Below are 22,662 nucleotides of genomic sequence, written 5' to 3'. Positions count from 1 at the left end.
CAAAAAAGTGGTATTTGAACAGGTTGTACTTGCTGTAGAGGAATGTGACAGAGAGAGAAAGAGTTAGATACTGTATCTGGTGTGAGACGCCCACAATGGCGAAACCTTGATCTCAGTCCCTCACTGCTGTTATACAAACAGTGCGACATGACATTCATCGAACGTCAGTCTTCTTTCTTTCTTTCTTTTTTTCGTTCGTAACAAGCGATACAATGTAGCTTTGTTTGAGGGGTCGTTTGCTGCGGAGATATGTGTTACATTTGTGTGTGTATGTGTGGTGTGTTTGTGTGAATGAATATGCCTGTATGTAGATGTATGTATGTATGTATGTACTTGTATAACACGAATGTGTATGTGTGTGCGTGCGTGTGTGTGTTCTCATAGTATTGCATTTCGATGTTATGTTGAGTGATTATATCGAACAGCCCTTTTTTAGTCAAAGCAGCAAAAGTAATTCTTTGACAATATTGTATTATTTCTTTGCATGATATTGTGCTTTGCTATTATCATTACCTTCAATATAAAATATGTTCCATAAAAGCTGTGATTTGCATATGTAGTAAAATGATCCGATTGTTTACAGGATAGATGAACAGAATGAGTGGTTACCCCCCCCCCCCCCAACAAAAAAGGATGATTAAAGGATGATTTTATGCATTGGAGAGTAGTTAATCCATTTGCTGTTGTTGTTTTTGTGTTGAATAGAAAATGGCGCCACTGACTGAGACAGGATGGCCAACGCGAGCCACGTATATTCTCATCATGCTCACACTGTGCGCTCATCGGGTTTTAGCCCAAGGTAAAAAAAATGTCACTATATAAGCCTATACATTTAAAGTGGAATAATAAGTCCGCCCCTATTTGTAAACGTTTGTTAATTCAATTATGTTCTACTGTTTTGTTTATTTTCTAATGTCATTCCTGCAAAGTAAGCACTATTTCTCTCATATTATACATCCATTCGTATAAAGTAGTTATACGTTGTAACTTGTACTTCTTTACTTGTATATTTTGTATAATGTATTGCCATAGGTCAATTGAAGTAAAGTGAGCAATTTAAAGGACTGTTGGATCTAGTTTATCACATTCAGGGGAGCAATGTTACTAAGTCTGTAAGTAAGTAGTACGGACTATTTTTTTTTTTCACATTAGGGGTCTCATCAGTAATTGAAATGCAGTGGAAGACTTTGGAAGGTTGAGTCACTGGCAGAAGGGAACATTGGGGGCATATCAATTTAACAAACTCTAAATGCATCACTTTATATTGATCACGTAGTTTGCAGCATTGAGTAAGTCTACATAATCATGGAATGAACCACAGTGTTTCACCAATAGCATTACAACGTTTTATCATAGGTAACGAAATGTACCTGAACGTGTTTATTTTTTTTCTTTATGTCAAGGTGTGATAAGTCTTTATAATGTATGAAGTCGAATAATTGCGATGATGTTTAAGATATTTCATGATGTCCGATTCTTCTTTCTTTGTCAAAGGAAAGATTAAAATCTCTAACATGTCATATTCAGGTTTAGGAACTTGCCATTTCAACCACATTTTCATTGAAATTTGACCAAGATTCTTTTTTTTTTTTAACCAGCCTTATAGTAGTCATTCATGATATGAAAAGAAAGAAAGATGACAGTACACAACTCGACAAGGATTCGCCAAAGTTCCGTTTTTATCTCCCTCTGGATTTACCCTTGAATCCCACCGGGTTATAAAGGTAACATCCATACACTTCCTCAGGATGTTAATAGTATAGCTCTGGCATCCGTCACTCTATGATATGACTGGTATATGAATCTTGCTTAGATACATACTCTCGTATGATATAATTTGACATACTCCCTTCCAAGAATCACTTTTACTCCTCTCTAAAAATCACTGCTACTCCTCTCTAATTTTCCATTAAGGATTTTCCCCTTGATTTTATTTTAATGGATATTCGATTATCAGCACTGATTGTTAGTGAGCACTGACTCGTTGCATAATGACTTGTTGCATAGATATGACGTGGATAGAGTACACTGCACATTTCTGAACTTTTTTAAAACCAAGAATCGTCCATTTTCGTGGTTGACAGGGTGTAACAATGACCCGTGCCAAAATAACGGACAGTGTAGGACCGCCATCTTGGACCCCGGCTACATCTGCGTCTGTCCACTTGAGTTCAGCGGAAGAAACTGTGACCGGAACATAACGGGTAAGTGAAATAAACTGAGGGCATCCATGTACAGTATTATAGGTGGTTACATATAGTTCTTTTCAGATAGAACGGTGGGTTCAAAGCAGAGAGACCTGCTGAAATAAAAAAAAAAATGAGTGAAGGGATAATAACAACAATTATGCTGATAATCATAATGATTACAATAATGCAATAAACAATAGTAATGCTAATGCTAATGCTAATAATAATAATAATAATAATAAGAATAAGAATAAGAATAAGAATAAGAGAAGAAGAAAAAGAAAGAAGAAGAAAAAGAACTTAATGAGGAAGATCAATCCTCACTCAAATATGAAGTAAAACAAGTAATGATGCTTAAAATGAAATCAATTTTTTTGTTTATTTTTAGTTAAAAGTAAATATGTCAAAGTCATCCCCATATTCGCGTTGATAATACAGATAGAGTACTACACAGTTTCTAATATCATTGAAAAATTACAATGTGAAAATCAAATCAAAATGATACAATCGAGGGCTCCGAAGACACGTCATCAAAATGTGTTTTGATATTTATTGTAGCGAAATGTTGGAAATGATTCTCAATCGAAGAGTAAAAGATACCTTATGCAAAGAGATGGAAGAACCACCTGAGATAAAAATTTGTTTTATCCTTTGTTTGCCTATTTGCCTGTTTCGAGCTACCATAATCTTTTCGTATTCTTTTTCTCTCCCTTTATAGTTGACCTAGCGCCGGTCGGTGGTTTCCAGCGCCAATCAATTCTCGCCTGCTCGCGAGTGATTACTGCTACATCCGGAACTATAACATCTCCCGGATATCCGATTCCATCCGGTCATAATCAGAATTGTCTGTATTCGATACGCATAGCCGAGGCTACCATGATCACTCTGAACTTAGTCTTCTTCGATTCCGAAGACGAGAAGGACGACTTGTTTTACTACCAAGCACCGATTTACAACTTCACCAATTTCCTCGATCAACCCAGGTGGAACGGGATCCACAGCGGAGAGACGGCGACGTTTCCGACTAATCAGCTAACATTACTGTGGAATACAGATTTCAACATCAATAGCGCTGGTTTTCTCATCACCTACGACATACGTAAGATACTTGTAATGTATTTTTAGTTGTGTATATTGAAACCTCAATTTCTTTCGTTTTGATTTCTGTCAAGACCTGTCAGCCGATGACCTACTTTGTGGACTACGCAAATATGGTTCTACATGTAATTTCAATAGAAATAGACAAACTGCTTCTCTCCAACTTTGAAGACTAAACAGGAAACTTACGTAATATCGCAATTTTCACACATTCGACCACTGATCTCTATTTAAGCCCACATAGATATCAATGCATTCGACTCCGAGCTGTAGCTCACATTATGCGCCTAAAAGTGATGCTGATAACTCAATCTGATTGGACAAAAGTTTCATGCGTCATTAGCCTTGCTTGCGCAAGTCTCTGCCCAGATTGAGTATGTTTGATGATCGATTAGCTGTTGAGAAACTGATGACCGATTTCGATCGATTGCATGCGGATAGGGATATGGATGCGCTTGAATTTTTTTTTTTCCTATTATTTATTTTTTTTTTTGCGCGCGCTATGCTAGTTGTCTGGCCCAAAGAGGTTCTTACCTCTTTGGGCTGGCCGCTCGTTCGCGAAGCGAGCCCGCATACTACTAGTAGCTAGCCCTGCTGCTGGTCGATGATGGCCACCGGCGCGGCGTCGCGGAGGAGAGGGTAAAGAGAACGGGGATGAAGCTGAATCAAATCAAACTTCCCGGTATTGCTTCCCGAAACTGTAGGGTGGCAGGGCAAGTGCATTGTTAATTTCAGTCATCTCTCGGCAACTGTTGTTTGTTTGTAATTTGCATTTGAATTTTGAACTGAAATTTACATGTATTTTGTAAATAATCGTTCGTCGACTGCACTGAGATTCAAGTCGGTCCCACGTGCTTCGTCCTGTGATGTTGGGATAAATGATAGAATCTAACGTTACTGTCGTTAGATCTAATTTACTGAGTATAACTTACTGAGTATTACTGAATATAGACCTAGAGTACTGTCTAGAAAGATTCTTGGCTAGATTCTTATGGGAAGAGGTTTTCCTGGACTCATCACCCTTTCTTACAGTGAGAGACTATGAAGTTTAATTTTTGCTCTTTCCATTACTGAAGGGAAAGAGGGAACATGATCTAGGACTAGGTCTTCAAAATACTGCATGGTAGGCCCTATATGGCTATGAGATAGACTCAACCCACAGTCTTTCTTTGTCAGAGCTACCAAGTCTCACGCATACTGCGTGAATACTGCGTGAGACTCAAGCATTTAGGGGCTATCTCACGATCTCACACACGACACCCATTTTTCACACGCATCGGGCGAAGTCTGCAACTTGGGCCTATCATAATGAGCATAGCTCAAAAGATTTAAGTGATAGTTGCAATTGATGGTATATTTCCCTTTTGTCTTTCAAAATAAGTAAAAAATAGTCACTTAAGTATGCACCTAATCGCACCATTAAGAGCTCAAAATTGAAAAAACTCCCTACCGTGGGAGGCCACGGGGGGGGGGGGGGGGGGGGAACCCCTCGCTCGCGCGCACATTCGCATGCCGAGATGCCGAGTCATGAAAATCTCACTCATATAAAATCTTTTTGAACTTGGCATCCCTGCTTTGTACAATCACAGTATTTATTCGCCACTCACTCACTGTCGACTAAACATCCGGAGCATTAAAGATTTAGTAAATAAAAGGGCCATCCAGTCATGGAACAATTTACCCAAGTCTCATCAAACAGGTAAATTGCAACTGATTGTGACAAAATGAATGTCTATCCAGAACGAAGGTAAAGATATTTTGGATGAAGCCCCCATAGACGACAGCCTGACGCCTCCTCCTCATACTGTTCACCAATGCACTTGCTGTTGTGTGGGTACGTGGCATCCTACTGTTCACCAATGCACTAACTAGTAACTATTGTGGGGTGGCATCCCACTCCTCAACCAAAACTCGTGCAGATCAACTGGTGTGGTCTGGCCATTGACATGCCTTCGCACAGCTCACTTGAGTTCATCCCACAGAGGCTTGATCTATAGGGCTACATTGTATAATAAATTTGGGCTGTTTGTATGCAGGCCATTCCATACCATGGTCTACCCTTCCCTCCTTGGGGAAAGTGGTTGATAATCCATGCACTGTGGGGCCTGTCTTGGTCATCCTGTAGCACAGCATTTGGCCCAATGTCGTGAAGATACGGTACATGTGGTGATATTGGCTAGAGAACTTCATCTCTGCATACCACTGGGCATCAAGGTTTCCATCGATATTTTCAAGGTTGGTCTTGCAGCAGATGACACACCTACCCACGCTATCGCACTCCCACCATCAAAGAGCCTTTCAGCAGTGACACAAGGTTTGGCAATAATTAAGCGCTTTCCTTGTCAACTCCATACCAGTACCCATCCATTGAAGAAAATGAGGTCAATCTTGATTCCTCTTTGAACATGACTGATGACCACCTGCGTTGATTCTATTTCAGGTGAAGGTAGCTCCAGCCTGATACTGGCGGTAGGACAATGAGTTCCTCTTGGCAGGTCAGTGAGCATGAAGATTTGCGGCATGTAGCCTGCTTTGGATGGTTTGAACACTTGGATGTCTCCCATATTGCCGTGCAGGAATAGCCTGTACATCCCTCAGTGATCATATTTTGTTCCTTGGCCAAATATCCCATGCTCAGATTCCATTTGATCAAACAGAGAATTTTTTTTGATGATCAAAAAGATGTAGAATTCCCAGAATGCTTGTATTGATTTTGTTTTCTCTCTCTCTTTGCAGAGTCAGATCCGTGCATCAACAGTCCGTGTCAAAATGGGGGCATCTGTAACCCTCAAGGACTGACATTTAGCTGTACTTGCCCTTTACAATACTCAGGGCAGTTCTGTGACCAAGGTAATGTTTGCTTTTATTTCCAATCGCATACCACATTAATTCAGAGTAATGCTTGGATTTTTCAAGAAAAGCTGATGTATTAAAGGAAAGGCGCAAAACATAGTATGTATGATCTGTTGTATGTTAATGCTGCAATGAAATCATACTGTTATTGATTGCTATTATCATACTACTATATTAGCATACTTACATGTAAAGGTCTTCTAAATGGTCATATGGACAAATGACTTCACAAAAGTTTGGGATATAATTATTCATAATCTTCAGTGCTTTCTTAAAATTTCAGTCATAGCATGTAATATGAGCATTACAATTATTACAATATTTTGTTGAAAAAAAAATCAAATAATATATCATTATCATTATGTGCTATATTTCCATTCATTTCAGTTGTGGTCTTGGTGTCGAGCACTGTGCCAACGCCATCTGTCAACACACGCTTTGTGGAAGGAAGGACAGTGCAGAGTGTCACCTTTGACCTTACATTTGCCCCATCAGCGTTATCGGTGGGTAACGTCGCTGGAACGGGGCTGTGGCGAGTGGATGCATTCTTAAGCTCAGATGCCTCGGGGGTCGGAACCCAGCTGGGCCTCGTGGAGGTCGGGCTCTCTGCCCAGCAGGGCACGGTCTCCTGGATGCCAGCCCAGGGCCCCTCCACGATCCCTGGCGTCCAGGAGGACATCATCGTCAACACGGCCAGATGCTCAGAAATGGGGTACCTGTGCGCCAGAATCGGGCGGGGAAGAAGTGCATCCGCCAGCTTCACTGTCGCTGGTGACCCTACCGATGCTGTGCTGACTGGCTGCACACAAGTCACCTGCATAGGTACAATCATTACTTGTCAATGAGAATGAGTTCAGATTTATCCATTTTATAGGCAGTGAGCTACAAATATATTTCACCACTGAATTCACAGGTGTGTTTTTAACTGGAGGATGAACAAATGTATAGCTTCAATACCAGAATCATGCCCTCATAAATTCCAATTAATTCATATGAAATGGGAAAGAAAATGACTTTCATACATGTAAATTCAGCCATACAGCTTTGTAGATTATGTCATCATTAACCCTCATGCACAATTTTTAGGCAATTGGGCAATCCATGGCCAAGATCTTGGGGGTATGGACTCCACGGATCTAACAAGACTGAAAATACCCTGGGAGAAGTATGGTTTAAGTCAGCAGAGCCAAGTTGTCTCAACTCTACAATCGTACATCAGCAGGATAGCTTTCAAATCATCAATGCATATATTTTTACGTCAGAAGTACAATTTATAGCTCTTCATTTTTGTAAATCTATAAATGCTGCATGAAGTGTAGCATTCGTGATATCTACATGTATAAGGTCTAGCCATATCAATATTATGTTCTGCGTACTGCTCTCATTCACAGGAGTTGAAATCATCTTCACTCAGCTGAATATTCTACCTGGCACAGTTGTACGGGAGGGGTTTGCGTCCAATTCCGTTACCTTCAGCGTGACCCTCACCTCCGACGCAGCGGCAGGGAGCGTCAGTGGCTCCAACCTGTGGAAGGTGAGCGTCTTTGGGAGCACCAATGCCAACGGGGCTGGCACTCGCTCCTCACTGACCCCCGTCAGCCTGAACTCTTTGCAGTCCGGGGCCGACGTGGTAGCTGGTCTTACCACACAGCTGCAGAACATGAATGTCCAGTGGGTGTTTGCAAGTGGAGCGACGTGTCAGCAGATGCCTTTCTTCTGTGTCCTGGTGGAAAGGGGGGATAACCCAATTCCAGACTATCTTCTGTCCCGCCCACCAGAGGTTGTCTGTCAGCCAATTACCTGCCGAGGTAAGAGAGATTTTCTGCTAGGGGTCAAAAAGATGAGTGAAGATAGAATAGAATAGCACAACATTTAATATCAGTCTCTTGATAAGCGTGTGTTTATGTGTTTCACCTTTAATTGACAGAAAAGTTCATTTATTTCATTTCAATCCTAAAAGAATATTGGATACAATGCAGTAATATGGTCAATCATTATTTTCCATGTGAATCCGTAGAGAAATATGAGACAGAAAAAAGGGTTGTAAATACTTGAAAGACATCACTCTCTGCATGTGCAACCTACAGCATGCAGCTTGTTAGCAGTTGATTAATATTGATGCAAGCAGTGTAATTCTCCATTCTTTACTTCTCTTTTTACAGGTGTCGAAGTCACTGGAACCTCCATTTCAGTATCATCCGGCACCCCAGTAGTGGAGAACAGAAATTTACACGAGTTGACCTTTGACCTGAATATTGACACATCACCCAGTGGAGGCAGGGTGAGTGGGAATGACCTGTGGACGGTGCAGCTTTATGCCAGTAGCAGTGACATCTCTGGTGTGGGCATTCAGACGCCTAGCCAAGACGTAGTCTTGACGGCGTTGCAATCTGGTATAGACATCATCAACCCTGGCTTGAGGGCCACCCTCCAAGGGGTAAGCGGGAGTCTTGCACTGCAAGGCACCGTGTGCCGCAACTTGCAGTACGTGTGTGCCGTCCTTGGGCGCAACCCGAACTCAGATCCTTCGTTTACCCTCTCACCTAGCCCAAACAGCAATGTGTTGACATCCTGTACCCCAGTTACATGTCAGGGTGAGTAATTAGCTCGCTGTTTTTATCTTCATGATTCGAACAAGTTTTCAGGGGTTTTGAAATGAGGATTTTAATGTGTTTCCTTCAGTTATTGTGTCTTTTTTTTATTTTGGTTTTTCTTTTGTGTTTTTGCTGTAAGTTTTGATGTCTATGCCAGGATGAGTTCAAGGGGAATGAAACCCATGTGTTATAAATGCGGCAATATTCGCAATGTTTGAGGAAATTTGGACAATCTGTTGAAGAGTGATGTTTCAACATAAATATTGTATTCATGTTTACATGTATTGTGCCACATCACTTCTTGCCCACAGGTGTGCTGATCAATTCAGTAGGCTACACCGTGACATCGGGTCAACCCTTGCAGGCCAGCACTGCTAATAACTTGCTGACCCTGAACCTCCAAGCTGCTTCCCTTGCTTCGGGAGCCAGTGTTAGTGGACAGAACCTGTGGCAGGTGAGGATGAAGAGTACCTGTTCTGTCGTCTCCATTTTTTCTTTTCCCTCACAATATGGACTGTGTGAGACTTTTACTTGCAACCCCATTATGTGTCCGGGCACGTTGTTGGAACGTGCTGTGCTTTTCCATTGCACCATTCAGATAATTCTGTTAACCCATTGAGGACGAGTCCCGAGTATACTCGGGCAAGCGTCTATTGGAAATATGTGTTGCAGCAAAATCAAACTGTCCTCAACGGGTTAAACTTGTCCTCATTGTAAGTATAGCCAGCCCACTCATCAGGTGTAAAAGCAATGTTCCTCAGTCCAACGGCAATGCCATGGTGACTCAATAGGTACTAATGGGATTATGTCATGTACGTTTACTACAATTAATTTTACACATCTGTATCAGATGGATTAAAGAAAAAACACTCCAGTGGACATGCCAATATGCAAACAAAGCACAGTAATATCAATGAATCTCATCCTTCTTGATCAATGGCATGTCTGAGATTATGGATACAGTTGGATACGGTACTACTGCTAAGTTGTCAGACAGGGCCTGAAATGATTGACCCTTGGGTAGCACTTCATTGAGGATTCATTCTCAGCACTGTTCTACACTTTAGGTTACATCGCTTGGGCCAGTTTAGCATAGACACAGTGTATGACAAAAGTCTTTGATAGGAGAGAGGGATGTTTCAGAGTATTTGATGTGTGCACCTGTACATCTTTAACTTGTCTGTTTGTCTTTCTCCCTCTTTTCGTGTTGTTCTGTATAATGGATGTTTTCTTAAGCATTTGTTTGCTTGTTTGTTTGTTTGTTTGTTTGTTTGACTGTGTGCAAAACAACTCAAAAAGTTGTGAACGGATTTGAACGAAACTTGCAGGAAAAGTTGATAGTGACACAAGGAACGCATGAATAAATTTTGGTAGTCACTAGTGATCCAGGAATTTTTATTGATTTTTGAAGGATTTTTTATCTTGTGGCAGATAGGGTCAATGAACTTGGGAGTTCAAACTGCGCTGATTTGGGGTTTGCATACACGCTGTAAAGTGCATGGTTTGCTTTTCTAGTTTAGCTTGGAGAATGTTGCTTATGAAATGTTGCCCATTATTCTCGCTCTCAACATGCTTTCTTGCATCAAGATGGCATTCTGTGGTTCCCTGGAAATGTAATGAATTGTAGGGTTTTAGCGGTAATGATTCTTAAAGCTTATCACAATACTATTCCTTTCAACAGGTGGATATATTCACCAACACAAGGAGCGATGGACTGGGGACCACGCGCCTGACCCAGAGTGCCATCATACCCTTCGGAGGCGCAAACACTGCCCTTACTGCCGGAAACACCCTGAACTTGGTTGGACTCCAGGCCAACTTTGATCTTACTGCGTTCGAGTGTGCCGATATCCCCTTTGTGTGTGTGCGCCTGAGCAGGAACTCCAATTCCAACCCAGAATTTACGCTGGAAGGTGTCACTTCAACATCACTCGTCTCATGCCAGGTTCTAGACTGCAATGGTATGTTACAAATCAATGTTGCAATTTTTTATTCTTATTTCATAATCATGTAGAAGGAACAGTTCTGTACCAACAAAAGGAAGAAAAAATCTTAGATCAAACTTTGGATTACAGGTAATATTTGAACAGATAAATCAATCAGAAACGATTGTCTTTAACTGATTCATATGGTACCTGTTTACATGTCTGTAGTGCATAGTGCCTGATATGTTTTTTTTTCACCAGTGTTTGGCATAGTTTGTGTAGCTGAATGCCAGTGATAGAGTTAGAGCCAGACTAGGTGGTCAGTATTGATGTGACATTGTCCATCTAAAGTAGATATTAACTGGTTACCTTCAAGACTTTGTAATTCCCATTGTGTCCGTATATGACGTACTTGGGTCTTGTAAGGTATAACTTAACCTTGTCATCAGCAGAGTGTGTCTGCCTGTAATTAATGCTCAAATCACGTGCTCATCTACAGAGTTCGCATAATACTTGTGGAATAATACCTCGAATCAGTCATCAAGAATTTGCATGATAAGGGACTGACATTTGGTTGTGGCACTCTGGTTCAAGCTCCTCAGAGAACAAAAGAAATATGAGTTACCAATGACAGATTTTGACATTTCATTAGTTCTTGCCTTCCTTCAAAATCAAACATATTGTTGCAGTCTGACAGTGCTGTCTTGGTGTACAAACTAAAAACAAGATAGAGAAGAAGGCGACAGAGTAACTGCTTTCTAAGTATGAAATTGATATGCTTGCAGAATTGATGTGCTTCTTTCCAGTGTCAAATATCGTCAAAATGAATATTTGAAGAGACATGAAGCCGTCCAAATAAAGCAAGAAAGAAAGAAAGAAAAAAAGAAGAAGCATAAAGGCCTAGAGTTGCATTTGATTTGGTCATGGCTATGCTAGGATACATGAAAAACATATAAGACAGTTATCTATATACCAGCCTTTGCAAGTGTGGTACATTGTATGTACATGTACAAGTAGGTTGCTTGTGCAGTAAGGTATGTGTGTACTCTGACGATTCATTCCAGAGGAGGTCATACATCACTATCACCCCTGTGCCTTTTCTTTGTTCTTGCTGTATCAGATCTTAACCCTTGTGAGAACCACCAGTGCCTCAACGGGGCCTCATGTATCGAAACAGGTATCACATACGTCTGCCAGTGTGCTACAGGCTGGACAGGCACCTTCTGCCAAACTCGTGAGTTATTTTTTTTTTCTGTTTAATACTGTACGAGCTGAAATTTTCGCGAAGGTTTTATTTTCGCGAATTTCGCGAATCGCCTTTGAACCGCGAAAATAACAATGTGCGAATAACTAAGTTCAGGTAGACCCTCGCAACCGCGAAATTAACAACACACAAAAATGTCTGCCAAGTAGCAGTTCGCGAAAATATCTGTACGTGAAAATTTCAGCTCGTAGAATATAATTTGATTTGATCTGTGGCCTGTACATGGTAGAGTATTCAATTTTCAGTCATATTCAATCATTGCAATTCAGACAAAAAAGAATGTAAGAACAAACAATGTTACTAGAAGGAGAACATCAGAAATAATTGGACAAAGTGCGCTGCAAAAATAGTCCCAGCATTGAGCATTAAGCTGAAATTCTTGTGCTTGAGTTTGCTCCTCAATTTTCAGAAGCATGACTGCATGAATTGCTTGTATAGCAAAATAATTTCACTGACAATTCACTCATACACGTAGCATGGATATATATACGTATATAAATTCTCAATGCTGATACAAAATATCAATTAGAATAATTTTTTAGTCATCGTTACTATTGTTCATAATGAATTATGTCCTACTGGCATGTTATACTTGAACATGACACATGCATGTGCAAAATGTTTTTACTTGTTGGATCCAAATCAATATTTGTATTCAGTTCAATGCTGAAATGTATTTATGTGGGCCACTTCCTGTGATTTTGTTTCTTGAACCTGTCAGCATTAAGTCCTGGGTAAACTATAATTCATGTCATAATTGAATATTCACAATAGTTTTGTGTCATATTTTGATGTTTTTGTTTAGAAAATTCACTGTGAGAATAATGCTATATATTTGACTATGTGGTCAAAAATGTTGAATTATGGAGAAATTTCCTAGTGGGAACAATGTGTCAGTAATTTTTGATTTTGTGTTTTCTTTATAGAACTGTATACAAACTTCAAAGTTGACTAAGAGATATTACAAACCGCCGAAAGAGGTTTTGTTCTTTAATATTAGGTATAAGCATGTGACTAAAATGATTTGAACTGAATATGACCAATTACAACATCTTTTTCTAGCAATCGATTACTGTGCAGCAACGCCCTGCCAGAATGGAGGAACTTGTCAGAACTTGCAAACCACGTTTCAGTGCACCTGCCCTCTTGGTTGGCAAGGGGATAGGTGCCAGCTGGTTGACCAAGGTGAGCAATGAGGATCATTCCCAAGACGACTCCATGATTCTCTTCGATACAATTGGTGATGTAAAAAAAAAAAAAAGAAAATTAGATTTGAATGTTCCAGATTTGTTTGGCAAAATAGCTCCTGAGTCATAACTGCTTTAGTTCTTTTCCCTTTGTAAACATTGTGTTATTTTTAGTTGAAAGTCTTATACCACAAGTAAGATCATATATTTGCTCTTCACATCAAATACATAATTAAATCAAGTACTTTAAACCAGAAATGTTCATGTGCATGGAACTTTTGCGAATTTTTGCGAGGAGGCAAAATTCATGCAAACAAAATGCACATATTTTTTTCCCCCTACACAATGCATAGAATACCAGTCATTTGCGGCAATTTGCACAAGTTTTATGCAATGAATATTTCTGGTTGGTTTGATAGTATGTTTATGAATCATGATATGCACATGATTTCTTGCCAAATGAAAAGACAACTGCCTCAGTAGAAAAAACCATGAATGTCAACTGAATCTTACAAATTTCAGAGAGATTTACTCTGTAATATCAGTTGGCTGTTTTTCATTATCATAGCCAGGACACATAAAAAAAAAACCACAGACTCTAAGGGCTTACTGCATGACAATTATAAGTTATAAGTTTTTGATGGAAAGAGACTAGAATGTGTCACTGATGAGCAAAAATAATCTTTGAATTTTCGTTGATATTCTTCAGGGTTTCCTATGTGCCTTTGAATTGCTAGAAAAGATATGGAAATCTTGGGTTGTATCTGAGTTTCAACCTATTGAGGACGAGTCCCGAGTATACTTGGGCAGGTGTCTATGGGAAATGCGTGTTGTAGCAACATCAAACCGTCCGCAGCGGGTTAAGAGTGATACCATCCAACAATAAATGCATACAAGGGTGTCAATTTCTGATTTAGACCTTGGACAATACATGTATGTATGATGATAGTGCTTGCTATAGATAAGAAATAAAACTAAAGTGGAACATTGAAAATGCAATGATTTGGCATGTGCTTCATTTTTCTCTTCAATCAGGTGTTATCATGGAGTTTGTCCAGCTGCTCATCAACTCTGGCACTGTGCGACAGGGCTCTGCATTCACCAACCTCAACGTTAATGTTGGTTTATCCAGCAACCCAGCTGGCAGCGGCATCTCTGGCACTGGCCTCTGGCAAGTCACCATCTTCCCAAACACGCAGATCAACGGGAACGGCGTGTCGGTGATCCCGGGGGTCACGCCCGTCCTGACAGGCGTCCAGTCGGGCACCAGCCTGGCGTCTGGCGGTCAGGCGACCATTTTGGGCGTGCCCGTCAGCCTCGACCTTGGGGGAGTGACCTGTTCTCAGATCCCTTACCTGTGTGTGAGGGTCAGGAAAGGGGAAAACCCCAACCCAGATTTCCTGCTGACTGGCTCTTTGGTCAACTGCATCCCCAGCAATTGTCAAGGTAAATTCATTCTAACTCTCACCAGACTTGGTGTGCCAATCAGAACACACTCAACAGTATGCTTTGTTTTGTCGGTCTGGACAGATGGCATATTATAACTAACCGCCTGTTGAAGAAATTTCTTAATTCATGCATGAAAGATGCCAAGATAAGAATAAATGTATGCAGTTATTTTCAAGGTTTCCTGTCAAATTGCATCTGAGTCCATGTATGTAGACTCAGATGTAGAAACCAAAGACAGAGAAAGAAAGAAGAAGAAGACATGTCAAATATCTACTGTAAACACTGACTTTTTTTTTTGCAAATGGCAGTTGATTTTACATTTTTGTTAGTTATTAATATAATCCTTTGTTTTCTTTTCATTATCTTGACAACTACAAAAGAACCATAACACATTGTTCAGAAGAAAATGTTACTTCTCAAACAAACTGTTTTCAAAAAACATAATTTGTCTTAAGATGAAATCTGTCAGAAGAAAGTAATTGATATTGCCATTTTAGTTTGCTGGCCTGGGACAGAGCATGTGGGGCTAATTTTTGTTTTAATTTTTGTCAATGTTTACACCCATTGCTATTTTCTTGATCAAGAGCCTATTTGTGAAATTTGTGGAAATAAGTACACCACAAAACTTCAGCGTTTACAATATTTAATTTCCCATCACATCATTAGGTGTCATCGTCACTGACATCCTGAACTTCTTGCAGTCCGGTTTCCAAGTCAACGAGAACTCCAACACCAATGCAGTCTCATTCACACTGCGGATCAACAGTGATGTGCAAGGGGGTAGTATACAAGGCACCAACTTGTGGTAAGGTTAAAATAAGTGTGTTTCAAATATTCATAATGACGATGTTATGGTTCTATTCCTCCAGGGTAACCTCTTCACTCTTACCCATTTGAACTTTGTGGTCAAAAGGATTATAGTGAGTAAAACATTGTGACAGTAGATTTGTATACCTGGGAGGATTTAAGAGCTCAGGGTGCGGAGTGTTTTATCCACTATCCCACAGTGCCTTTGTGGTGATTACGAAAATGGCAGTAGTGTAAATGGTGTGCTGTAGCTGCCAGTTTTTGAACCTACATTAACTTTTGAGTTACATTCCTGGGCTGTTATTTTCTCACAGATGTAATACCACATGGATGTGCTACGATGTATAGTTTGAAAGCTGCAGTAGCTTTCACTGGTTGTTGTTGTGTTGTTTTCTTTTTGTAGGGCTGTCAACACTTTTGTCAGCAACCAGGCAGATGGGTCGGGCCCGCGCCTGGCTGTCAATAACAACATCCCCCTGACCGCCGACCAGGCCGGCACTGCCATTAGTGCAGGCAACACAGCGCAGATTGCCAACATCAACACTAATGTGGACTTGGGCGGTGTGGCTTGCTCACAGTTCCAGTACTTCTGCGTGGAACTCGCAAGGCACCCCAACCCGGGCGTCGACTTTGACGTCACCTTTGCAGAGGACGTTACCTGCACTCCAATCAACTGCAATGGTTAGTGAGAAAACGGGTATAGTAAAGACAGCAAAGTTGTGCTGTGGTTGTAGGAGGACTGATTGTCCTCATACCGTTACGGTTTTAGGGTAAGGCGGCAGCGTGCAGTCATCAGGTATGACACCTGTTATAATACAAAGTGGGAACTGAAGGTCCTATCCAATTCTCATTGTACAGATACGAAACAAATCTGGTGGCTTGGACAACAATTGCCTTTCAGTATTGCTGTACTTCAGCTAAAATCCTCGGCATGGGCAACTATTCTTGTTCCTTGTTGTCATCATCATCATTTGATATAGATACTGATTGTGGGTATTGTGATTGCTGTATTTTTCATATTAGCTAGCATCTGTCACAGGGGCAAGTGTTCTTATACTGTCATTAATACTGTAGTATGCTTATTATCTAAAAATGATGATGGGTATTATAATTGGATATGAAATTTGATTGAGTTAGATCTATTTTATGGGTACCTATCTTCTTGTAGTTGGTGTTATGATTGTTATCATCAGGATGTTGATGGTGATTATAATGGGTACTGGTATTACTACATAATATTATATTAGCTGAAATACCACCATTTGACCAGCTAATCTTACCTAATCTAAACCAGTGTAATCAATTGTAAGATTTACATGACTTGCATTAGTATCATTTCAAATCTTATCATTTATATTGTTATTTTATTACTTCAAATACTATTGTCATAACTGCTCCTACTAGTTCTAGTACTGCTACAACTAGTATGACCACTACTACAACTACTATTACTACTACTACTACTACTACTACTACTACTACTACTACTACTACTACTACTACTACTACTACTACTACTACTACTACTACTACTGCATGTACTACTACTATACCACAACTATCACTACTACTACTACTACTACTACTGCATGTACTACTACTATACCACAACTATCACTACTACTACTATTGCTATGTATATCTTAAACTATCCATACTGCTATTACTACTAGTACTCATGTTAATCTGTCCACCATACACACTACTACTCTGATTACTTCCACAGTTATTCACACTACTACCATTACCACTGCATTTACTTATTTCATCATTGACACGGTTATAGTTGTAACTATATAAGTCATAGATATCATAGTATATCAATATTAAGCTATTTCTCGAGGTGGAATTAGGAGAGGGAGGGGGCACATATAGGTATTATTCTGCGCCAAATTCAACTCCCCAATTCCCAGGTATCTCCATCACTATCACCACCACGTCCTTCAACGGTGGTGTCCCCCTGACCAGTGGGGAGACCAACACCATCGTCTTCGACTTCAATGCTGTGTCTAACGGCAACTTTGCTGGTGTGAGCGGGAACAACCTGTGGCAGGTGGCGGTGTTCACCAGCCCCAACATCAACGGTGCCCCGTCCTCAGGCACAGTGCTGGCTGTCATTCCCGGCTCACAGGTCGGGCTGGACCTCACACCTGGAGGAACACTGGACCTCACCAATCTGCAGGTGAGTGAATTACTCGAGCAGTCTCAATCTATGATAATTGTTTCTTACTGTTGATGTTATGTTCTTTTCCCATTTAGTCATTTTCCTTCTTGGTCAATTGCAATGATTACACAACACAAATTGCATATCAAATATTTGAGTATTAAATACATCAGAAGTAGTAGACAATGGCAAAGATGGGTTGCCTTATTTTCATGCATCTTCAAGAAAACAAAATATAATTTTTTTTTTCATTGCTATCTTGGAAGAATATGTCTTGCCTTATTGAATCCTGGATAAAAGCATTCAAACCTTTCTCATGTTCAGTAAACCTTTACAACTTACAATCATTAAAGAATCTCCACGTGATTAATATTTGTCTGTGAATGCCAAATGATTTGGCAATGCCTTTTTGAAAAAAAAAAAAAAAGTATCCTTACCGGAAAGTTGGATTACACATGCTGTGAAGCTGTGGCAGAAGATCAAAAAGATTTGAGTGTCAGATATGAATCTACTGTATTTATTCATTATCTATGAGGATGTTCAATCAATGTTAAAACACACATCTTCCTTACAAGATTTTGATCACATTTAACCCACAACGATGCACAGTCACACAGACATAAGCACACGCATCACAGTCACCCTGATGACATGGTGAGATCAACGAGGTTAATTTAGGGTATGGAGCTTTCTCTGAAAAGATAATCCTTATTCATTTCCACATACAGATATAAAGCTTGTAAGCATGAAATTTGCTTCAAAGAATAAGTCTTTCCTTGTACAGCACTATGTTTTGGAGGCTGAATTTGGTTTTCTCTTCTTTTTTTTCCTTCCATAAAACTCTTCAAGCAAATCGGCAGTAATGCTGATATTATGAGATTAACATGAATGTAGTGTCCTTGATGAATATAATCGGTATTAGTATAATCTGCTAATCCCATCATGGCAAATGCTCAAGAGTTGCAAATCCCTCCTTGTCCTGACACTTAAGGGGTGAGTCAGTGCCTTTCAATAGACCCTTTTCCTGAAAGTAACTTTGCTGAAAATTTTTAGACATTTCTTTTTACGCTATGAATCTCTTCTTTATAAACCTTCATAAATCAAATACAGTTGAACCTCTCGTATCCGGACAAGTCGGGACCGGGGCTCATCCGGATAAGGGATTTGGCCGGATACAGGAGACTCAATGCTTTATACATGTACATATACATACACATGTACTGATGTAGCCCATTGTAGTGCCACATGTAGTAATGTGTATGCTGCAACCTTTTCATTGTTACATTTGGGGATGTTTGGGGGATGTTGAAATGTCTGAAGGTAAAGAAATTTGGAAGGAAATTTGATGCAATGTATGTTAATCATATTGGAAGTGTAATTCATGTGTGTTTGGGTAGGAGTTCTCAAGGAGTTGTGAATCCCCCTTTCTTCCCGCAATTATTAAAAAAAAAAAAATCACAGCGAGATTGCGTCCGGATAATAGAGAGATCCGGATAAAGGGAGGCCGGATAATAGAGGTTCAACTGTAAAATCAACTTGCAAAAGCCTGTAAAAAGCTACCATGCCTGTCACCTATTCAATCTTTGAGAAATGTTTTTTTTTTTTCTTATTAATGTGCTTTTCATGCCAGCCCCAGGCCAGTTATTCTGAAGCTGAAATATAATGCCCACATTGAGACCAATCACATATCTTGTTCTCATTGCCATGGTTACTTCAGGCCACTCTGGATTTCAGCGGCCTGGCTTGTGCTGACATTGGATATGTGTGCTTTGAGCTGCAGCGTAACCCGGCTGCATCTGTCCCTTTTTCACTGTCTGGAAACACACGTCAGTGCCAACTCTTGTCGTGCAATGGTATGTGGTTAGAAATAATTGGCTCTTTCGCCTTCCACTTCATGTTACACAGTAATACGCATTGTCAGTTACAGCTTAGTACATTGTACATCAGTATTGATATATTTTGTCTGTAATATACAGTTGTATTGTAAAGTGCCATGGATTAGTACATGGTACAACCAGGTCATGTATGTAATGGGTTAATATCTCTTTGTCAGTAATAATGACTAGTTATGCTTATCTGTGAGACATTGAACTGCAATTTATTTCGCATCATGGCATTACTTCAAGAGATGTTAACATGTTTTTTGAGATGGAGTCAAAAGGGTCCTGAGCTTTCGAGAGCTTTTGTTTTTTGACAGGAAGGATTGTGATCCATTCATTGCAAGCTGAATTTAATTTCTCAAAAGTGGAATGAAGTTGGAGTCCTCATTTTCCCCTGTGCTTGGGCCAAGATCAATCTGTACAGCATGCATTTTGAAAGCAAATTTAAGTTTGTGGTGCAGGGGTGCCTAGTGGTATGAACCGTGAAATGTATTGTTACACTTGATTTTGTCATTGTAAAATCATGACAAAGTTTAAGTGGGAAGAATGGGACTGAATTGGGCTTTTGCCAGTGATTTGTGTGATAGCAAATGGGATTTCACAGCCAGCGTGGAATTTCCCTATAGCCTTTAGGTCTATCAACAGTTACACAGTTGAGCAAAGGAATCTTTTACATCAGTGTGTATGGAGTGTAGAATACTTTTGATTGTCAAATTACTCAAGTCAGGCTGAACACATGCACTCATTCCAGGCAGCCACATTATTTAGCGACATTCATTGGTTGTTGTACATGTATATTAATACTCATGTGATTATACTGCAATATCCATTGATGCATTTACTGAGTTATTTCATGTAGTTATGCCACATCAAGTCTGCCCTCTGGATTAGCCTTCCACACATGGAGGTTAAAGTTCAATACCAGCCCATGTCTAAGTGCATATTCTTTGAGAAAAAGAAAGTCACATGGACAAAATGGTAGAACATTCATCAGAATGAGAAGTCATGAAACAAGATTATGAAATTTTCAGGTTTCACATTTATGCACATCCAGCCATGATATTGGTAGCAGCCATGTATACTGTAGATGAAGCGATAATGTCATAATCTTAGAGCTCTCCATTTGGTTCGTATACCACAGCTATGATTCATCAGACTCATCCTTTTATCTGTATATATATTTTTTTTCCATTTTTTTTTTCTGTCTCTTGCCACTCTACATGTAGCTCCATCTGCATGCACTGTGAACCCTTGTCTCAATGGTGGAGTGTGCTTTGAACAGGGGGCCGGCTTCATTTGCAGCTGTGCCTCCGGATGGGTTGGGGCCACATGCACTATAGGTAATTTTTTTTCTTCATACTTTCTATCTGTCTATCTTACTACCTACATCTGTATATCATGTCTGTCTATTCCATACAGCTGTCTATCAGTCTATCCATCTACCTATCTGTTTGTCTGTCTGTTTATCTTTCATATCTGTCCATCTACACTGTACTTTCATCTGTGTATTCATCCAACTATCAATCTATTTATATACATGTATCTACTTTTAGGTCCTTTTAGGTCCTTTATTGTTTATTCTTTTAGGTCCTTTATTGTTTATTCTTTATATGAATGACTTTCGCAGTTCGTCCTCTCTGCTCTATTTTCTACTTTTTGCCGATGACACCAGCATTTTTTATTCAAATCGAAACCCTCATGTTTTACTGAATACCATTAATACTGAATTAAAATCAGTATCTAAGTGGATTCAGGCTAATAAATTGTCATTGAATTTGACCAAGACAAAATTTATGGTTTTTAGCAATATAATCAATATTTTTCATTGTATTCTACTCTATTTTTGCCTTATATAGGTTATGGAATCCTGGCATGGGGAAACTGCTGTACAACTAGACTCAATTCTTTATTACTGATACAGAAAAGAGCTATACGGATAATTAACTTCGCCACATTTTTGGAACACACTAATGTCTTATTCTTTTCCAGTAGAACACTTAAAATCCAGGATTTATATCATTTCAATGTCGGGTCATTTATGTATCAGTTAAACTCAGGTGGTCTCCCTGATGTGTTTTCTTCGATGTTCGTCAAAAATACTGAAGTTCATTCTTACCCTACTAGACAAAAAGATTCTTTTCATCTTTCTCCTGTACGGACCGTATCTGCTTTAAAAACAATAACCACTACAGGACCTAAATTTTGGAATGAGTTGGATAGAGAAATAATCCAATCCCAGTCTCTCTATTCATTTAAGCATAAACTTAAACTAGTTTTTCTGAATTCATATCTATAGCTATTCTTCAATCCTCCTCGACATTCTCTGATCATACTTCACATTACTGACATTATCGATTATGTAACATGTGCCTCGCTCGTGATTTCTGTATTATCTCCTGAACTTCCTTTGTACACATTTGGTATCTCTGCTATTGTACACTGCATCTGACTTGTACCTCGCTCGGGTGATCACGCAACTCTCAAGAAGTCTTGTGCCGCGGACATTGTTTTCTTTGTTTTTTCTTTTTCTTTTACTTTTTGGCGATTATATTTCTCCAATTCACAAATTGTCATTCCTTTAATTACATATACCAAGTAAGAAATAATATCACATCCGCATCTGGGAATCTACACCCTACAAGCAATGCTTCTATGTAGATTCCTCATATTTCACATGTTTTATTGTCTTATAAGCTGTACTTGACAATTCATCCAGGCTTTTGTATTGTGATGTTTATGTTTTATGTATTTCTTGAAATGTGGAATATGGAACAATAAAAAACAAACAAAACAAACAAAACTTGTCTGTCTATTACATCAAGATCAAAATTAAACTGAAATACACACAGAAATAATTGTGAATCTTAATTAAAATGATTCCGCATGATATATGGTGTTCTGTAATATATGTTTGGTTTCCTGAAAATATGAAATAGATTTACTCCCAGCTATCATCAGTGGACTTAGGTGGGTTTTTTTTATTTGTGTTCTTTTTAATGTCAAAAATACTTATTCAAATTTATGGATGGCCTTCATAGTGTAAACTCTTGAATGATGTAATTTGTTGCTTATCACATGTTGTGGTTAACAATTAAGAGAAATGTGCACGTGTAATAAATTTTATTGCACAGTTTCTTTACAAGTCTTGAATTGGTCGAAGTTCAGTATACTTTGGCATTTTTTACTTTGACACATCTATGTTAGACGTGGAATCAGTGTCAGGTCTATCGTGTCTATGGAACCGATGTCATA

At 39.4% G+C, this 22,662-nt stretch overlaps 1 protein-coding gene across 1 annotated transcript in view; it reads left to right on the top strand.

Annotated features, from left to right (window-relative positions):
• Positions 1-708: 708 nt before the first annotated feature.
• The window catches only part of LOC140228447 (cadherin-23-like), a 145,759-nt gene continuing 123,805 nt past the window's right edge, over positions 709-22,662 (top strand). Inside the window, exons 1-17 of the mRNA XM_072308662.1 lie at positions 709-799; positions 2,085-2,204; positions 2,908-3,288; positions 6,024-6,137; positions 6,528-6,962; positions 7,532-7,948; positions 8,303-8,734; positions 9,046-9,188; positions 10,416-10,695; positions 11,780-11,893; positions 12,986-13,108; positions 14,146-14,556; positions 15,226-15,364; positions 15,770-16,047; positions 17,280-17,548; positions 19,248-19,383; positions 20,637-20,750. Coding sequence (XP_072164763.1) covers positions 709-799; positions 2,085-2,204; positions 2,908-3,288; positions 6,024-6,137; positions 6,528-6,962; positions 7,532-7,948; positions 8,303-8,734; positions 9,046-9,188; positions 10,416-10,695; positions 11,780-11,893; positions 12,986-13,108; positions 14,146-14,556; positions 15,226-15,364; positions 15,770-16,047; positions 17,280-17,548; positions 19,248-19,383; positions 20,637-20,750 — 3,997 coding nt within the window. The remainder of the gene's footprint in view (positions 800-2,084; positions 2,205-2,907; positions 3,289-6,023; positions 6,138-6,527; positions 6,963-7,531; positions 7,949-8,302; positions 8,735-9,045; positions 9,189-10,415; positions 10,696-11,779; positions 11,894-12,985; positions 13,109-14,145; positions 14,557-15,225; positions 15,365-15,769; positions 16,048-17,279; positions 17,549-19,247; positions 19,384-20,636; positions 20,751-22,662) is intronic.

The sequence above is a fragment of the Diadema setosum genome, chromosome 5 (genome assembly GCF_964275005.1).
Source record: "Diadema setosum chromosome 5, eeDiaSeto1, whole genome shotgun sequence".
Classification (NCBI taxonomy): Eukaryota; Metazoa; Echinodermata; class Echinoidea; order Diadematoida; family Diadematidae; genus Diadema; species Diadema setosum.
This window is presented reverse-complemented; position numbering and strand designations above follow the sequence as displayed.